Raw genomic sequence first — 18516 nt, forward strand, 5'->3', positions numbered from 1 at the left:
GTATGTATTTTTCTGCACACAGGAGACTTGGAAATTAGAGTATCTCTGCTATTTCTGCCTTCTAGATATTATAAATATTAAGCATTTTTTAAGAATGTGTAATAAGGCCAGTAATGTAATAGTTTTGTTGTTTCATCCCTGAATCATGTTCAATTTCAGTTTCAAAGGGTGATAAGAGATATAATTCTTTTTGTTTACAAAGCAATTGCATAATGGATTTTTCTTCCTGGTAAAAACAGAACTTGTCAAATGTCATAAGAAAGTTAATCTGTAATTTAGACACTACTGTAATAACATTCTTGAGCTTAGTATGAAGAATACTAAGAAATTTGTTTGTGATAAGAACGCATCTCTTAATTCGGAGACACGTTATCACCCAGCACCACCTTAATTGGGGGGTCATCAGGATGGTCAGAAGAAGAGGTGTCACTAGAGGATGAGTCAGAATCATAATCATCTGTCAAAATGACAGTACAAGGCCTCAAAGGGACTAAGCCCCTGTCCCTAGGGGCTGTTTGGGTCATAGACGTGGTGGTAAGCGCTGTCGTTTGGGTAGGCTGGTTTTTTTAAAGACATGGCATAGGCACGTCAACCATTTGTGTAGCCATGCATGTCAAATGAACAGGCTGCCTAGGCATCAAGGAATCCTCTGCTCTCGGTGGCATAACCTCTGTCGACATCGAGACCCCACCCCCCGTGGTCAGAATGGGTAGAGGCAACTGAATCGTCATGTGGACACACAAGTTTCTCATGATAACATTGTGGAGCATCCTTCCTCTCTTCCATGGGGAGGAGTGGTTCTTGACGTTGGATCTCCGGGATCCAAACACTGGATTCCAATATTTTCATATTGGAATCCAACAAAATCACAGACAGTACCTCTGATTCATGGTGGGTCACCAAGCTTTCCAATACAACGTTCTTCCGTTTAGACTGGCGATGGCACCTCGTGTATTCACAAAATGCATGGCCATGATTGTGGCGCATCTCTGGGCGCAGAGACTGATCCTTTTTCCATTTCTCGATTACTGGCCCCTGACAGGAAGAGTAGTACATGAGTTAGCTTCTCAAGTCTCTACAGTCCTAAGCCGCCTGGAGGACCTAGGTATGACTCAACTGGACAAAATCCAAACTCCAACCAGTAAATACATAGCTTACATTGGGGCCATTCTCAATGCACACACACAGTGTTTCTCCTCATGGAGCGCTTCTTGCGAATCAGAGACCTAATATCAATCTTCATGGAGCACCCCAAACAGAAAGCTCATGAAATACAGAGACTGTTGGGTCTGATGGCCTCATACAATTCCACTGTGCACTTCACCAAGCTTTGTCTGCAATGACTACAACTTTGGTTTCTGTCCCTTTTCAGGCCCAATGTGGACAATGCCCAAATGTTGCTGACTGTCCCGGACCCAATCCTACTTTCACTGTGATGGTGGACGAAGGAGAACAATCTTCTTAAGGGAGTCCCCTTCCAAGTACCCCAACCATCCATCTGAGTTACAATGGATGCCTCCATGCAAGGCTGGGGGGCTCATTGCGGAGACCTATGTGCACAGGGCCTGTGGTCCCCATCTCCATCACCACAACTGGCGATGCCTTCCAATTCCACTGGGGTCAAAAGTTTCTCTACATCTTTCCTCCTTACCGTCTGCTGAACAGGGTCTTGGCAAAGATCTTGCAGGAGGCTGCAAATTGTCTATTGATTGCTCTGTGGTAGTGGCACCAACAGCCATGGTTTCAACAGGCACTCAGACTTTCCAAGATTCATCACAGGCATCTACCTCAACATGAAAATCTTCTAACTCAGGAGGGCAGAAGGCTCCATCATGCTGACCTCAAAACTCTCAATCAGTTTGCCTGGAAGATAGGCTCTTAAGTGATCTCCTTCTTAACGAACGCAAAATACGATACTACCTAGAAGTTCTTCAGTGTCCTGTTTGCTTGAAGGGAACATGGCCTCTAATGGAGATGCTTGTGAGTTTGTGTGAAGGAGTTGATTAACAACATTTGCAAGTGATGCCACAGACAGTTCTTCTGAAGACCTTTTGGTTAGGAAACGAATCGATGCTTTTCACCACACAGTTAAATATTCAAGATTGATTAATATTGTTTTAATGGTTTTAATGCTGTTTTAAAATATTACTTTAAAATTTTTAAATTGTTGTAATGTTTTAAACTTTTTGTTTTTTATTTTAACTAATGTTTTACTTTTTCTGTTTTTATTTTGTTGTAAACCGCCCAGAGACATAAATGTTAGGCGGCATATATATATATCTCCACTAGAGCCAACTATAACAGCAAATGGAAGCGATTTTGGCTGTATGCACAGAGGCACGAGTTTCAACCATACTCTGCCACTTCTTGCGAAGTCCTACTGTACCTTACAGCCCTGAAACAGCAGAAGTTGGCTGATGTTTCTATCAAAGTTCATCTGACCGCTCTTTCTGCTTGTTATCCCGGATGGGACTGAAAGACATTTTCTCGCACCCAGACTCTAAGAAATTCCTAAAGGGTTTCAATAACCTCTACCCGCCTGTTCTATAGCCCACTGAATAATGGAGCCTGTCCCTCGTTTTGTCTGCTCTCTTTGAACCCATGCCTGCGGCTCTTCCTAAGCTTGTAACCCTGAAAACGGCTCAACGAGGTCAGCTCGTTGAGTCAGCGAAATAAATGCATTGATGCCCCTACACTAAATTTTATCAGGATAGGGTGGTGCTTCACCTAGACCCTGAGTTTAAGCCTAAAATAGTTACTGACTTCCATATCAACAGTGACATTGCTTTGCCTACCTTATTTCAAAATTCAGTGACGGCTCTGGAGCATTCCTTGCATTCCCTGGATGTGAGGCGTGCACATTTGTTCTACCTTCAGTTAACCAAGCCCTATAGGAAAACAAAATGCCTTTTTGTGAGTTATGAGGGCAAGGTGAAAGGTTGCCAGATTTTCAGACAGAGACTGTCCCATTGGATTGTGGAACTCATTTTCTCGGCCTATAAACATCAAAAGGTGGAGCCCCCAAAGACTATATGGGCCCATAACCAGGGCTTATGCTACCTCTGCAGCCCATATGGCTGGCATCAAGCTCAGGGACATCTGCTCTGCAGCTACCTGGTCCTCTGAGCATACTTTTGTCAAGCATTACACTTTGGACCTTTGCTCTGGAGCTCAGGCCATCTTCGGGAGGGTTGTACTGAAAACGGTCTTACCTTAAGCATACTACACCCGCCTCCAGACTGACAGCTTGTTAATCACCCATTCTTATGGCTGCAACAGATCACGAGCCAGAAAAACAGGTTGCTCACTTGTAACCATTGATTTGGTAGTGATCCGTTGCAGTCATAAGACCCTCCTGCCAGCCCTGCTGCAGTATGCAAAATTGTTATTATTAAGTATACTCATAAAACATGCACTGCTACTTACCATGTTGAACTATGGACTGGTTTCATATGATGATTGCATCCAAATGTCGGTCCTTCAGGAACTGAGGAGAGAATGCTAGCCTGCCCAAACTAAGCAAGTGCACCATGTACTTGGTGGGGCTCAGCGCTTCGAGCTAGTCAATTCTGCCTGAATGGTCCCGCACAAGCGCAGAACCCTTTCTTATGACTGCAACGGATCACTACCCAATCAATGGTTACAGGTAAGCAACCTGGTTTCCCCCCCCTCTAGGACCTTTTCATCCTTTCCTCATATGATGCTTCCTCCAGCCTTCTTAGCATTTGTCTTGCTCTTTGAATTGTTTCCGCAGTAATATACTCTTGAAAATGTGATGCCAAGAACTGACAATAGTACAATATCAAAGAAGGCAACTAGCATAATCTGGAATATTTGCTCATTAAAATCTCATTAAATCCATGCTGGCTGCTTCTAATCATGCCATTTTTCTCTAGGTTGGCAAATTAGGTTGCATCCCAATAGGTATGCAAATTAGGTTGCATCCCTCTAGGTAGGCAAATTAGGTTGCATCCCAATCAGCATACTCATTGTATTTTTCATTTAATTTTGCTCACCTTGCCCCAATACCAAGGGCAGCTTTGGAGATGACATTTTTCCTTCATGGATATGCCTTGCATTATAGGAAAATTATGATTTATTATTATGTATTTTTATTTTATTATTTTGTTTTTCAACATAAATATGGTCCTTAGTCAATTCTTCTTCTTTCTACTTATGTAGTTTTCCTCTTTAGTTCTCAGATCATTAAAAATATCACAGTGCAATCAACTATGTTGGAAATGAAGTGCAACTTTTTTCTTTTTATGCAAACTGTGTTTGTATATATATTTGAAACACAGGTGTCAACAGAAAATGACTCATAAAAAGTGGTTGGCTCTAAAACAAACATCTATAAAGTTGGGCTTTTTAAATTATTGCAGCCAATTTGCTGTTTTAGAATGGGTGTCTTGTTAACTGTATTTACATTTTCAAAACTTAATAACATAAAATTAGATCAACATCAGCTATTATGAGGCTGGTAACCTACATAGTGCTGCACCTGTGATAGCGAAATAGAGCATCTGTTGAAATAATATTGCAATTTGAAAATGTTTCCTTAATTTTATGTAATAGCCGTAATTAAAATTTTTGGCACTGGAATAGATCCCCCCACCTTCCAACCAAGAGCTTTTCAAGGAAAGGGACAGGGAAATTAAATTCTATGGAAGCATACCAAAGTGTAGAAAGGCAGATTTTCTTGGCTGTGATTTCTCTCCTCCAATAAATCTGAGTAGATTTGAGTGGTGACAAGTATATTCTTGACGTTTCTTTCTTTCTTAAAAAACACACCCTATATTCAGAATTGAAATAATTACAGAAATAGATTTGACTCTTCAAGATTGGTATTCTACCTTCCATTTGGCATTTGAGACTATATATGCTATAAAAACAACAACCCCGTCATGTGTACTTATCTAGTTAGACAACTAATTCTTGCAATTTACAAAGAAGAAAATTCCTTCTTATTCTGTCAATCAGAGTGCATTAGGCTGTAAAGAATTAATAGCTGGTGTTGGTTTTAGATTCTACCTTGTTAACATGGTTTGTTTTATGCCCAAAGATGTGTAATATTTTTGTTTAATATTGCCAAACTCCCGCAAGTGTTTAATTAAATATTACTAATGTCTTTCCCATGCCAGTTATTTTTCTGAGGCAGTGTGCTTTGAAAGCATATTGTATGAATGAGACCCAAATGCTTAGAATATGGGAGTGATTTCCCCCCCCCCTTTTAAAAATATATTAGTTTAAAAATTATTAAATGTAGCAAAAATTAATTCAGAAAAAATATTGTCACATTTAAAGATACACTAATATGAAAACCAAGCATTCCAATATTTAATCCAAGTTTATTTTAAGATACAGAAAAAATTCAGGACTTCCTCAGTGAAAATGACTTGATGTCCATCCTATATTAAGAATTCATATAAATTACAAAAGGCTTTCCTTTTGTTCAAGCATTGCACACTGTAATTTCCCTTCACATAAACAAACATTATCAGCTTAGCCACTAAGGTTATGTGTCTTGGATTAGCCAAACATTTTAATTTTTCTGATGTTTGGATGATTTTATATGTGTGCAATTTGATTTTATATAATTACTATTTATAACTGATATTTTAAAATACATATTATGTTTGGATTCTTTTTGGCTTACTCATATTAAGTTTGAACCCAATATTAATAGGTTTTTGGGGGAATTTATCTTATGTCTTTGGTTGATGGAGGGCAGAGACCATGCTATTTAGATACTATTAATCTCAGTAACTTTTATAAGATTCCACAGAAGATCAAAAGCTTTAGGGGGTATCAAGACTTTCATATATCCCAAGAATATACATTGTAGGTTGAACTGGAGGGAATATCCAACCATAAGAACTGCTTACAATCCATTTCTTCCAGCAGTTCTCAATTTTACTTCTGCTTTGGGGGTGAGTGGCTCTTGCTGGAGATCCCGCTCCAGATAGCATTGACCTTTTGTACCAGTAACCCTAATGATCACTAGGGGCATTGGGCATAGAGATAGATAGGGTCTCCTTCTCTTTCCTGTTTATTTCTGCGTCTATGACCCCCCCGCCCCCCCAAGGATAGAATGTACTCAGGTACTTCCTGGGAGTGACTGACTTCTTCTTCTTCCTCTTCCCAGAATGCTTCTTGCTCTCTCTGTGAGCACCATGCTTCTATAGATCTCTCTGACCAACACATAGCTAGATGTTAGATATAGGTCTTTCCTATCACCATGTATTTCTTAATAAAGTAGATTAGTTCAACCTTACATGAAGCTCCATGTTTATCATTTACAGGCTGTTGCCCCTGACACCCTGTTAACCTCTGCTGTAATTGGTTATCTCCTGAAATACTCTGCTATATAGTAATTACCCCAACAGCTCTGCCTCATTCACTTTTGTCTCATCTCCTCATTCAGAGCTGATGTATGTGACCTTGTGGTGGGTGTTTGTCTCACGGGCCTTCCAATCCAGCTGTCAGTTCTCACTCTATTTCCCATGACCAGGTTTCTGCTGTTCAGTCTATTTCTTATGGCCAGGTTTCTGCTAAAAGTATGAAGAAAAAAGTTGCAAATAAATAAATTGTTATGGTTTTATTTTAGGATTTAAATAGCACTACAGCAGCTAAGCAGAGTCTTGAGAAGGAGATCAGAATCCTGCAAGACAGGCTGACTGCTAGCCAGAGAGCTTGGGAAGTTTCTCAGCAAGAACTGAGTCACCTGAGGAGATGTTCCAGTGAAAAAGAAGACAGCCTGAAAAGCAGTATAGAGGAGGCCAGGGCTCAAGAGGTTTTGCACAATGAATTTAAAGAACAAATCATCACTCTACTCAAGAACAATTCCATTATAGTCAACCCATCCAAAGAGGCCATTGTGGAGAAAATCCAAGAAATGTGTCATGGAGAGGAAAACAAAAGAACAGTATGTGGATATCTACTATGATGGTTAAACATGCTTTATTCTCTACTCCTCCTTTTCCATTGCCCTTGCATATATTTCTGTAGCAAAAAACAGTCCTAGCATTCTTTGGTATAAGTGTTGCAGCATCTTTGTTTCACTAGCTGAGCAAGTAGGAGTCATGAGTACTGCCCAGACAATCCTGGAGGCCCATGGAAGAAGCAAATTTGATGTTTTCTTAGCCATGTGGTCACAGAGGCGGCATTTTGGGCAGTAACCATGGCTGCTGCCTGAACATTTGAATTTGGCCCTGTTTTCCTCAGCAGGAGTTTAAACTTTAGGCCTTTCCTTTCTTCTACTTAAAATAGCACTGTAGAAGTCCTCTACTGGTCATAACCCACTTGCTTGCCTAGGTTACAGTTCAGTCCAGGCCTTGACAAATTTTCTTTTAATCTAGGAACCGGAAAAGGAACATTTCAAAAAATTACCAGATTTAGTAACAGACAGTGTAGGAGTAAAGGGAAAGAATGAATGCATTTATCTTTGTCTCCTTTACAAGTTACGTACTTTGAACTAAAACAGGGCTGCCTGGGACAAATAAAATACTTTGTTTATTAACTCTTCCTCTAGTCTAGGCACTCCATGGCTCCTTGGAGCCTGGAATTTGTCAAGCCTTGGTTTAATCTCCACCACTTGTCCTCTAGCCACCTAATGGCGCAGCAGCGAAATGACTTGAATAGCAAGCCAGAGGTTGCTGGTTTGAATCACCGCTGGTATGTTTCCCAGACTATGGGAAACACCTATATTGGGCAGCAGCGATATAGGAAGATGCTGAAAGGCAACTTCTCATACTGAGCAGGTGAAGGCAGTGGTAAACCACTCCTGTATTCTACCAAAGAAAAACCATGGGGCTCTGTGGTCGCCAGGAGTCGACATCAACTCGATGGCACACTTTACTTGTCCTCTGCTTTACAATGCAACATTACAATAGCCTTATATAAAGCAGGGACACTGTATTTGTGTACAGCACCCCAAAAGTGCCCTCTGAAACTGCCCCCTGCATTCTGCATCACAGGCAGAATCTGTCCAGAAGTATAGCATTTGTCTCTGCAGACAAATGCTGTAACCGTGGCCCATGGCAGTGGGGACAGTCTCTATGGGGGTGGGGCTGTAGAGTATACTTGCAGGTTGCTGTACGCAAGCATAGCATCCCTACTTTTTTAATGCCTGAACAAGGTTACTACTGTTAACAGAATGCTCTTGGTGGTTGTTAGAAGATCATAATGAAACATGAAGAGGTAATCTCTTCAGTGTGTTGGCCCCTAGCCGTTTAGAGCTTTAAATATTAAAAAGCCAACATCTTTAATTGTTCAGAAAAGACAATACAAAGGCTGTCTAAAAGCTGGAGCACTGAAGAAATCTGTTTCACCGAGCCTCTGTTAGGAGACAAGTTGGTATATATTCTCTGTTAGTTTTGGATTATCACCAAAGTTAGCTTCATGTGAGTGTTCTGGAAGAGTAAACACTCATGGTCAAAACTAAGCATAACTTCATAAACCTCATGCTTAGGGGCCCCAGCCTGGACCGTACTTGGCGAAGGTTTGGTAAAGGCATTTAATCTGGATCAGCCCCGCCCACCCCCCATGGATGCTATTTGACATGGAATGACAGCTTCCATTGCTCCAGTGGGGGTCCAATCGAAGCTTCTATTCCTCCCCCTCCCCGCAGTCCTGATCTGAATTGGGGCCTCCAACAAGTACGGTTTAATTTTATGAGAAAAGGCAAGCACGCCAGGGCCACTGATGGGATTAACTGACTGACATACTGCACAATGATATGTCAACCCTGTAACATTGCCTGCATGCAAGTTGCAAAAATGATATTACACAAGAGTATGCCCATTGGAAATAGACTTACTTTTGTGTGACATCAACTGTGCAACTTGCATTTACACAGCGTATTGGATTGACATACCCTTGCACAATATGTCAACCACTGTTGGTTTGGCCTTCATTTTAAGTGGAGACACTTTTTCCTCTTTCTTTCCCAGGCCCTGTAAGGGGAATGTAGGAGGAACAGACAGTCTGGGTGACAATGTAATCAGTCTGGCTACATAATGGCATAAAGCCCACTTCCCAAACAGTAGAGAGGACTTCCTCTTTTCAGAGAAGGAGGCTTGAACAAATGGAACATAGGCTACATGTACTCATAGATATCCACAGTTCACTTTTATATTTACTAGCTGTAGCCAGAAGTAGGTATACAAAATATTGGACATCATTAACAAAACCAACAAGATCCAGATAAAATCTGGGACTGAAACAAATTAACTGCTTCTCAAAGAACAGTCAGGAATTGCAAAAATAAATACATTAATTAAATGGGGGGTGGGGGGTGCACGCGCATGTGCAGATCTGGGGTCATGGCACATGAAGGGAAGATTCCTCCCGAAATAGTGCTGTGGGATGGTAGAGAAAAGGCACCTGGTGCTAGGCAGTGTATGAATAAAGTCATGTTTGTTCTGTGGCTTTTCTGGTACATGAAAATGTTAGTATGCAATATGTAGGACTGAGGGGGTTTGTTATCCATGTTACATAAAATATTGGTTTTTGGAACTGTCCATTTAGTTTATACATGCTCATGATCAAGGTTTGTGCTACATGATCTGCAGTATTAGATGATTACAGTTTTGCCAAAGTAAAGAGCTTCTCGATTCACAACAAACCAGGCCAGATTTCAGGTTTAAGAACATAAGAACAGCCCTGTTGGATCAAGGCCCATCTAGTCCAGCATCCTGTTTCACACAGTGGCCCACCAGATGCCACTGGAAGCCCACAGGCAGGAGCCGAGGGCATGCCCTCTCTCCTGCTGTTACTCCTGCTGATTTCTGGCACTTTCCACTACCAACTGATATTTTATTTTTACTTCTTCTTTGGTCTCTTGAATTATACTGATAGCCAAAATTAGTCCCATAATTGTTGATCAAAATTTCAGAGAGGAAAAAAGGCATAAGATTCAGAGACGCAGTTTTGGGGTGGTATGTAAATATGTTAAATAAGTAAGTAAGTAAGTTTTAAGTGTGTGTGTGGGGGGGGGGGAATTAGAAGTAACTTTAAAAATCCATCAGGTGATCTTTAATACTGATTTTTTCAGTAGCATAACTGGTTCTGTGCATTGTACAGGGCTGCCATCATTGTGTTATAATTTCACTGCACTAGAATTCAGTATCTGAAGATAACTGCATGTGTGGATGGTATTATTTTCTTTGCTCCCTGTGGGAAATCTCCAAGGGAGATTGTAAATCAAGCAAGAATTAATAGCAGTGCTGAATTTCACCCAATGACTTCTACCTCCCCTTCTTATGCCTCATTTTTGATGCTGAGCCTCACTGTTTAGTGAATCTTTCACTTTTGGTGCCTTTTGTCATTGTGGTTCAAATCTTGCCAAAAGTCTAGGCGTTGCTTTGCCACTAGCTGTTTTTCACTGTTAGTTTACCTATAATTCAAAGCCCATACTGAATACCTATATGCAATTATGCAAATGCTTTAATAAAGTCAAAATATTACATCAAAGATTCATGTCTACATCAGATGTTTTTGTATTATTAAGGTGCTTAATTGAAGTGGGTTATTGGTCTGGCCTCCTACTGAGGAGATATTGGGAACAAATATCTAATTTAGAGTTTATTAAAGCTTTTACAAATTGCATGTGGGTATTCTGAATGAACAACAGGTTAACAATTTTGTTGTTCCAATACATAGTGTTTTGGTTCACTAGGCCTCTTTTTGTTCTTAGCTATTAGTTTGCCATATTCTCAGGCTGGGGCTATGTTCTTATCCCAACCATCCCTTTGGGTAGGTAGCACTAGCAGTGAAAAACCAATTATCCTGATTTGTATTTCCAGGAAGTTGTAGCCTCCAGCCACTTGTTAGCATGCACTTGGTGGAGGTGAAAGCAGGGTCAGGCTCTACTCAGTTTTGCTGGTATTTAGTTTTGTTGAAAACTGCATTTTGTTGCTTATATTATAGTCTTTGTAAAGGGGGGTAATAATAATATTAATAAATAAATAAATAAAGATTTTTGTTGTCAGATAGAGAAAGAGGCACACGCATGTGCACCCTCATATACATACACACACCAACAACTAGGATTTTCTGACCTGAACATTTGTTGCCCCCGATTATTCAGCAGAGGCTGAATGGGTACTTTAAAAAGAGATGGGTACTTTTAAAATCATCTGGATCTCTACCTTATGAGCTATCTGAAGTATTTTCAGATTATCCCAGGATTCAGTAGTGATGTAAACCCTTTGCTGAATATATTTCTTATTTAAAAAAAAAAAAAAGCAAAAGGAAGTTTCCAAACTTGAACAATTTAGCTGTGTGGAGAGGAGGCTTGGTATCACTGTAAGCACAGCAGAACAAATCCACAAATCTTTCTTACCACCTATGCTGTGGTGCTCTGTGTTAGCTTGCAATAAAACTAAGGATAGAATAAAACCAAATTTATTTGCTGAACAAAAGTTAGCCTTTGAAAAATATGCCTCATAGGACTGGCATAAAAAAGTGAATGCCCTGCTTACATTATCCAAGAAGCTTGGTGTAGTTGGTGTAGGTGGAGCCAGTGTGGTATAGTGGTTAGAGTGCTGGACTAGGACCAGGGAGACCTGAGTTCAAATCCCCATTCAGCCATGATACTTGCTGGGTGACTCTGGGCCAGTCACTTCTCTCTCAGCCTAACCTACTTCACAGGGTTGTTGTGAGGAGAAACCTAAGTATGTAGTACACTGCTCTGGGCTCCTTGGAGGAAGAGCGGGATACAAAATGTAATAAATAAATAATAAATTAATGAATGAATATAGTGGCTCAGTGCCAGCAGAGCACAAAAACAGGTGCTAGGCTTTCAGCACAGCAATGAACAAACACTGGTCTCCTTAATCTGGTGCTAAGAGCTGACTCAACCTGCACTGAGATGCTATAGCCATTTGCTGAGTAAAGCCCTCGTATAATGCAGTAAGCTCAAGGGTTGGTGTGTGCAAGGCAGATGGGGCTACTAGCAGTGTTTCTGCACCATACCGCAAGCAGGGGTTGTTTTTTTTTAGTGGATCTGTTGCTTCAGTGTTGCACATCTGAAAAGCTGATCCAGCAGGCTTTAAAGTTAATGTATCAGGATTGTAGTCTGCTTGCTCTGAGTAGGGTGTCTGCTGAACTGAATGGTTTAGTACTACAGGGCTGCACAACTTGGACCCTCCAGCAGTAGTTGGACTACGGCTCCCATCATCCACAATCACAGTGGCCAATAGTAAAGGATAGTCCAGTAGCAGCTGTTGTTGTGCAGCCCTGGTGTAGTACGAGCCTGCTTGCTGGAATACAGAAGGATTGTTCAGCTCTTGGCAAGTTTTAGGAAATGGCTGTTAGTTTGCTTTTGGCTTGGTAATTGCAAGTGTGCTGTCCTGATATAGCTTACAAATGTATATTCAATCATGACCCATTCACAGGAATGCAAAGATACGCAAGTCTTGTGCATGCAGCCAGGACTTTCCCATAGTTGACTGTGGAATGACTTAGGTTTGTGAATCATTGCCTTCATAGTCAGTAAAGGGACACAATTGAATGTGGTTTCCTGTTCCATAAGAACAACCCTGCTGGATCAGGCTCTAGGCCTATCTAGTCCAGCATCCTGTTTCACACAGTGGCCCACCAGATGCCTCTGGGGAGCCCACAGGCAAAGGTGTGGGCATGCCCTCTCTCCTGCTATTGCTCCCCTGCAACTGGTATTGAGAGGTATTGTGCCTCTGAAGTTGGAGGTGGCCCATAGTGCTATCACCACATCCAATGGCAAAGAATTCCATAGATTAATTATGCACAGTGTGAAAAAGTACTTCTTGTCAGTCCTAAGTTTCCCAACTTTCAGTTTCATGGGATGACCCCTGGTTCTCGTGTTGTGAGAGAGGGAGAAAAATTTCTCTCTGTCTACCCTCTCCACTCCATGCATAATTTTATACACCTCTATCATGTCTCCCCACAGTCACCTCTTTTCCAAACTAAAGTGCTGCAGATATTGTAGCCTAGCCCCATAAGGAAGGCGCTCCAGTCCCCTGATCATCTTGGTTGCCCTCTTCTGCACCTTTTCCAGTTCTACATATCCTTCTTAAGATATGCAGTTTTGGTCACCAAAAATATCCAAGTATCTTAATTATATGAAGAGTTCTGGAGCATCTTTATATCCTTCCTAAACCTGTTATAGAATGGAGCTCAGTGTGAATTTGGGCGTGAATCAATCAGATTTGCATTCAGGTTTTCCATTTATCATGGACTCAGTTGCATGGCTTTACATAGCTGACTCTTTCTTAGCTCCAGATTCATATCTGTTAAATGGGAATAATGATGATTTAACTCATAGAGTTGTTGTGAGGGTGAACTCTAAAAGTTTATAAAACACTTTGAAAATGCAGATACGAATACAACAAATATACTGTTGGTTTCAACTGAGATGTATTTTTAATTGATTTAGTTGTGTCTAAATTCAGGAGCCATATGTCTTTCTTGAAAAAGGAACAGGATAGAGGAATTCTTGGCTGAGATGGTGCACACTGCGTCTCGGCAAGGCTGCAAACCACACCAGGACTGCTGCAGACACATAAAGCAGCCCTGATGCAGTTGAGGATGAGTGGCTGCACAAGCAGTGCTGCCACAGTTGCTCCCATTCACTGCAGCCACTCAACCTTAACAGAGCTGGGGCTGCCTTATGTGCCTGCAGCAGCCCTGATGTGGTTTGCAGTGTTGCCGAGTTGCTGCACATCATGTCAGCCACTCCTTCCACCCTTCTATACCTTCTCACTTCCTAAACCAGTTTGGGAAAACAAACAACCCCAGGGGGGCCAGTGAGGAAACTCTTTTTTTTTTTTTTTTTTTGCAAATTAAATTTTTATTAATTTTGACAATATTCTTATTAACATTCACAACAAATACTGACTTCCCGCTCACACCTCTTCGTGAATCATCAACTATAAAATTTACCTTTGCTATAATAATAATTCAAAACATAAATTTAAACCTTACAAACACAATTTTAATCTACCCAACCTGCTATTATTACTAAATTTCAAAACCTGCTGTTAAATCCATAGTAGGAAAATAGTTCTTTAGATACAACAAGAATGGTTTTCAATCTTCTTTAAAGCATTCTAGATTTTGATCTCTTATCAATACTGTAAGTTTTGCCATCTCCACATATTCCAAAATTTTTATCAGCCAATCTTCTTTTGAAGGGAGATCATTGCTCTTCCATTTCTGTGCATCTATTATCCTGGCAGCCGTAGAAGCATACATAAAAAATGTTAAATCAGTTGCAGAAAATACTCCTTGTGTTATTCCCAGCAGGAAGGATTCTGGCTTCTTAGGAAATGTCATTTTAAATATTTTCTTTAACTCATTATATATCATATCCCAATAGGCCTTAGCTTTCCTACAAGTCCACCACATATGGAAAAAGGTACCTTCAGATAGTCCACATTTCCAAAATTTGTTTGAAACATTTTTATACATTAATGCCAATTTTTTTGGTGTCAAATACCATCTATACATCATTTTGTAATAATTTTCTTTTAAAGCATAACATGCTGTAAATTTTAAATCAGTTTTCCATAATTTTTCCCAGGCTGCCATTTCTATATTGCACCCCACATCTTGAGCCCACTTTACCATAGTCGTTTTAACTACTTCATCTCTTGTCTCCTCCAAAAGCAAAAGCTTGTACATTTTAGAAACTAACTTTTCATCATTTTCACATAGCTCCTTCTCAAATCTCGACATCTGATCTTCAAATCCAACTTTAAGATCCTTCTTATACATTTCATTTAGCTGGTGATACTGAAACCAATCTCTAACCAAATGTAACTCTAGATCCACAAAGCCAGCAGAAAGTTCTTAGAAAGGACAGGCAATCACAGCTCAGAGCTAAAGCACATGGTCCTATTACCATGAGAATGCCATTCTTACTTCATGTCTTTGGCTGTTGGTAGGGATAGGGATAACTCATGAAAAGCTGCTCTCCATGAAGTGCTTGTAAATTCATTACTTTTTGGTGGCATCTCCGTGGCAAGACCAATGTGTGCTATAGCTTTAAATGAGAGGGGGAAATATGGGTCTTCAATAGATGCTGGCAGGTTGTGGCAAACCCCAGGAGGTTTTTCACACATGGCTCTATTCCTCGGGGTATCTGAGCAGCGAATCTGCTTCACAGCCTGCAGATTCAAGGCATTTTAATTTGAAGGATTAGATGGACCATTCACATAGCCATCAGCACCTCCATCAACACTTTCCACCCTGGAGTTTTTTTCAAAAGCTGCTGGAAATAGAGGATTTTTTTTTACCCTGGGCATAACTTGGGCGAAGCCAAAATTTGCAGCCTCCATTCGGGGAGAATCAAAATCCTGTCTGTCCTGGTCCCTGATAGCCCATACGGAGGTCGGATTAAATCCAGCGAATATGTGGACTGGCACACTCCAATCAGGATTGGTTTGGGGGGCGGGGGGGGGGATCCCTGTCTGTATAACCTCCAGGGTGTGACAATGAAATTATTTTAATTGACATTAAAGAAGATGCTGAATGAGTGGTGTATTAAAGGGAAGCAGGCATAGAAAAATAGCTCTAGGTTGGAGCTGTCAGTCAAGAGACTGCTAGACGCCTTACCCTCTCAACCACATTTATTGATTATTAGTACCTGAATAAAAGGGTGTTCCTTTTCTGACCTAGATACATGAGTGAAACAAGGAGTGGGAGCAGAACTGTCAGTCTGAATCTGAACTCCTCATGTATTTCTCCGCTAGTATTACCTACCGCCTTATTACCTACTTGAAGACAGGACATATCACAAATGGGGTTTGGCATTTGAGAACCGCTGCAGAAAACAGATCATGTATGGCCATAGAGAAATAGCAGCTCTTAGTGAAACTAAAGATGTGAAAGCGTCAAAATCCTTTGCTGAAGAAAAGTTAGTATTTGGCAAATATACAGCATAGAGCTGGCATGAAAAGGTGAATGTTCTGTCCTGTTTACACTGTCCCAGAATGGTGTCCATTAATAAGGAAGTGTGCACTTTGCAGCCTCTGGAGAGTTCTTGCTTGAAGGTCAGGAACTGAGTTAACAATGTCAGAAAGGGCTTGAGCATACTTGACACTTATTATTTCAAAAGAAGTGCCACCTTTGGTTTTAGTTTAGATACACTTATACTTCATACAGCATCTTCTGTCCTATTGATTCCAAAACAGTGTAAAATCAGAACAAACATGAAAAATATGGTACAGATACATTTTTTAAAACCAGAATTTAAGTGTTTGCTATTAAATCGTTGCATCTAATACACCTGGCTGTGCTCCAACACCACACTGTGGTACACCCACAGAAGCTTTGGAAATTAGATGGATGCATCTTTTTGCAATGGATTATAATAATAATAATAAGCTTCCTGCTTTTACTAGTCATTTCTATACCTTGGGCAGACTTCCAGTTATTTGCTCTCTGCTCTCTACCCCCATCAACAATAGTCTGTAGGAAATTTATATCTCTATTCCTCCCCTACTTAGCAGTATTCAGTAGGGCTCTGCAAAACAGCCTCACTCCAGTTCAAGAATTGTCTCAGCACTGTGGAGGAGTCTCCACTTTGACTTAGACCTGCTGGGTGTGGGCAGGAGGTGGTGTTCTGTTTCACTTCAGGCCAAACCTTCAGCCCCTCCCACTTCTATCCCTAAAAGTACTACTGGACCAATCAGGGGGCAGGAGACAAGCTTCTTTCCTGTATCTTATTCCTGGCAGTGTCACAGCAGGCAGCATCTTCTGTGGCTTGAATTTTAAAATGCCCTTTTTTGTCTTTAATTCTCCTGGAGTTCGGGAATGGCATGAGTGCTCTTGTGAATTGTAGTCTTTCCTCAGGCTGTGGCCATTGCGGCAGCCTCAGAAAAGAAATTGCTTCTGCAATCTCCAGGAGCACCCGATCCATTTCCAGGACTCCAGGTGAATTAAAGGGGCGTGGGGAAAGCTATTTTAAAGCTTGTAAACTGCCCTGAGCCATTTTGGGGGGGGGGCAGTTTATCAATTGAATAAATAAATAATAAATAAAGTTCAAGCCATGGAAGATGCTACCTGCTCTGTAGCCATCAAGAGAGAAGATGCAAGAAAGGGGTCTGTCTCCTTCCAAAACTTCAGCAAGTCAAAGTGTTTGGTTTGCTTTGGCCCCAACTATACAGTGATTTAATTCAGGCTGATGCAGACTGAAGCCAAATAGGCCTCCAAAGCTTCAAACAGCTCTAGTATTTAATGACTGTATTTATCTTATTTGTCAAGCAGCATTTACAGAGACAATAAGAAGCAGGCAGTGTGTCATTCTATGTGGTCTGCTACACTTACTAAGCCTCCTAGGCAGTTGATATCTTGCTTTTTATCTATGCATCCAGTTGTTCAAAACTAAATACCAAACACATAATTTCTAAGTATGTGTCATGGTTTGGTTGCTCATGTGCCCAAAACCCATACTGCCCCTCACCTTTCTGTACATTGAAGAAAATCGAACCTGATATACACACCTTGCCTTATAAAAACTGCCACCTTAGAAGTTTAATAAGCTTTAATTACCCTTAAAATAAGTGTAGTTGTTTTCAATGGAGGGCCAGGCCTCTGTTGGCTGCTTCCTTTTCTATAGTTCTGTATTTCAGGTCTCCACCTCCTTTCCTTTTCATGGCCCTCTAAGAAACTGCATCACAAACATTCCAAACCTCAGTTAAAAATACAGCTGCCCACAACAGGAAAAAACAAAAACAAAAACTATGAGACATAAAACCAATATCTGTCACAAGATCTCAGTATCACCATCACATTATACAGTCCCAGTTATGAAGTAATAATTACAAATTACAAATTAAATAAATACCCCCAATCCCAGAAATTCAAACATCTCTGAAATTACTGTACAGTTTATAGTGACTTAATTAGCACCTCAACACATACCCCTCTTATAAATTGTTTTTGTTATGAATAATGAAAGAGCTGCAGGGAAGAGAAGTAGGGCAGAGTCAGGATAGGGGAGTGGATTTCTCTCAAGGCCCCTTATGCCAGAGTAGACCCATAGAGATGTCTGGCAGAAATGACGGGCATTTTGGCTAATATGTATACAATTGATGTATAACTATAAATATATAGGGGCTATTCACATGACCACATGCACAGTGGGGTGGGTGGGGAAGACTACCTACCTACCTACCTCCCATATGACCACTCTGAGCCCCTGTGGCATGCAAGCCACACTCCCACACAACCAGCACTCCCACATCGCTGAGCACAGTGCACTGGGAGATTCCCCCAGTGGACTGGCGCTCTAGGCACACAACCCCTGCAGGACAGGTGCTGACACATGATCCCAGGAGCCAGGTTAAGGGTGTGTTTGTGCCCTTAACCTCAGCTAAGAGCCTGGGTTTCGTGCGGATCCCCATGGTTCTCACTGGGGGCCAAGCCAAGGCTTGGTTGCTTAAGCCTGGTCTTGGCTGCTCATGAGAACAACCTCATAGTCTTTTGGGGAGGTCCTTTGTGCTTGGGGGAAATGTCACATTGCCCTGCCTAGTT

At 41.0% G+C, this 18516-nt stretch overlaps 1 protein-coding gene across 2 annotated transcripts in view; it reads left to right on the forward strand.

Annotated features, from left to right (window-relative positions):
* CCDC170 (coiled-coil domain containing 170) overlaps positions 1-18516 on the forward strand; it is a 91816-nt gene that overhangs the window by 50634 nt on the left and 22666 nt on the right. For both annotated transcript variants that reach the window (XM_053292660.1, XM_053292650.1), the window contains exon 8: positions 6608-6925. In XM_053292660.1, coding sequence (XP_053148635.1) covers positions 6608-6925 — 318 coding nt within the window. The remainder of the gene's footprint in view (positions 1-6607; positions 6926-18516) is intronic.

The sequence above is a fragment of the Hemicordylus capensis genome, chromosome 1 (genome assembly GCF_027244095.1).
Source record: "Hemicordylus capensis ecotype Gifberg chromosome 1, rHemCap1.1.pri, whole genome shotgun sequence".
Lineage (NCBI taxonomy): Eukaryota > Metazoa > Chordata > Lepidosauria > Squamata > Cordylidae > Hemicordylus > Hemicordylus capensis.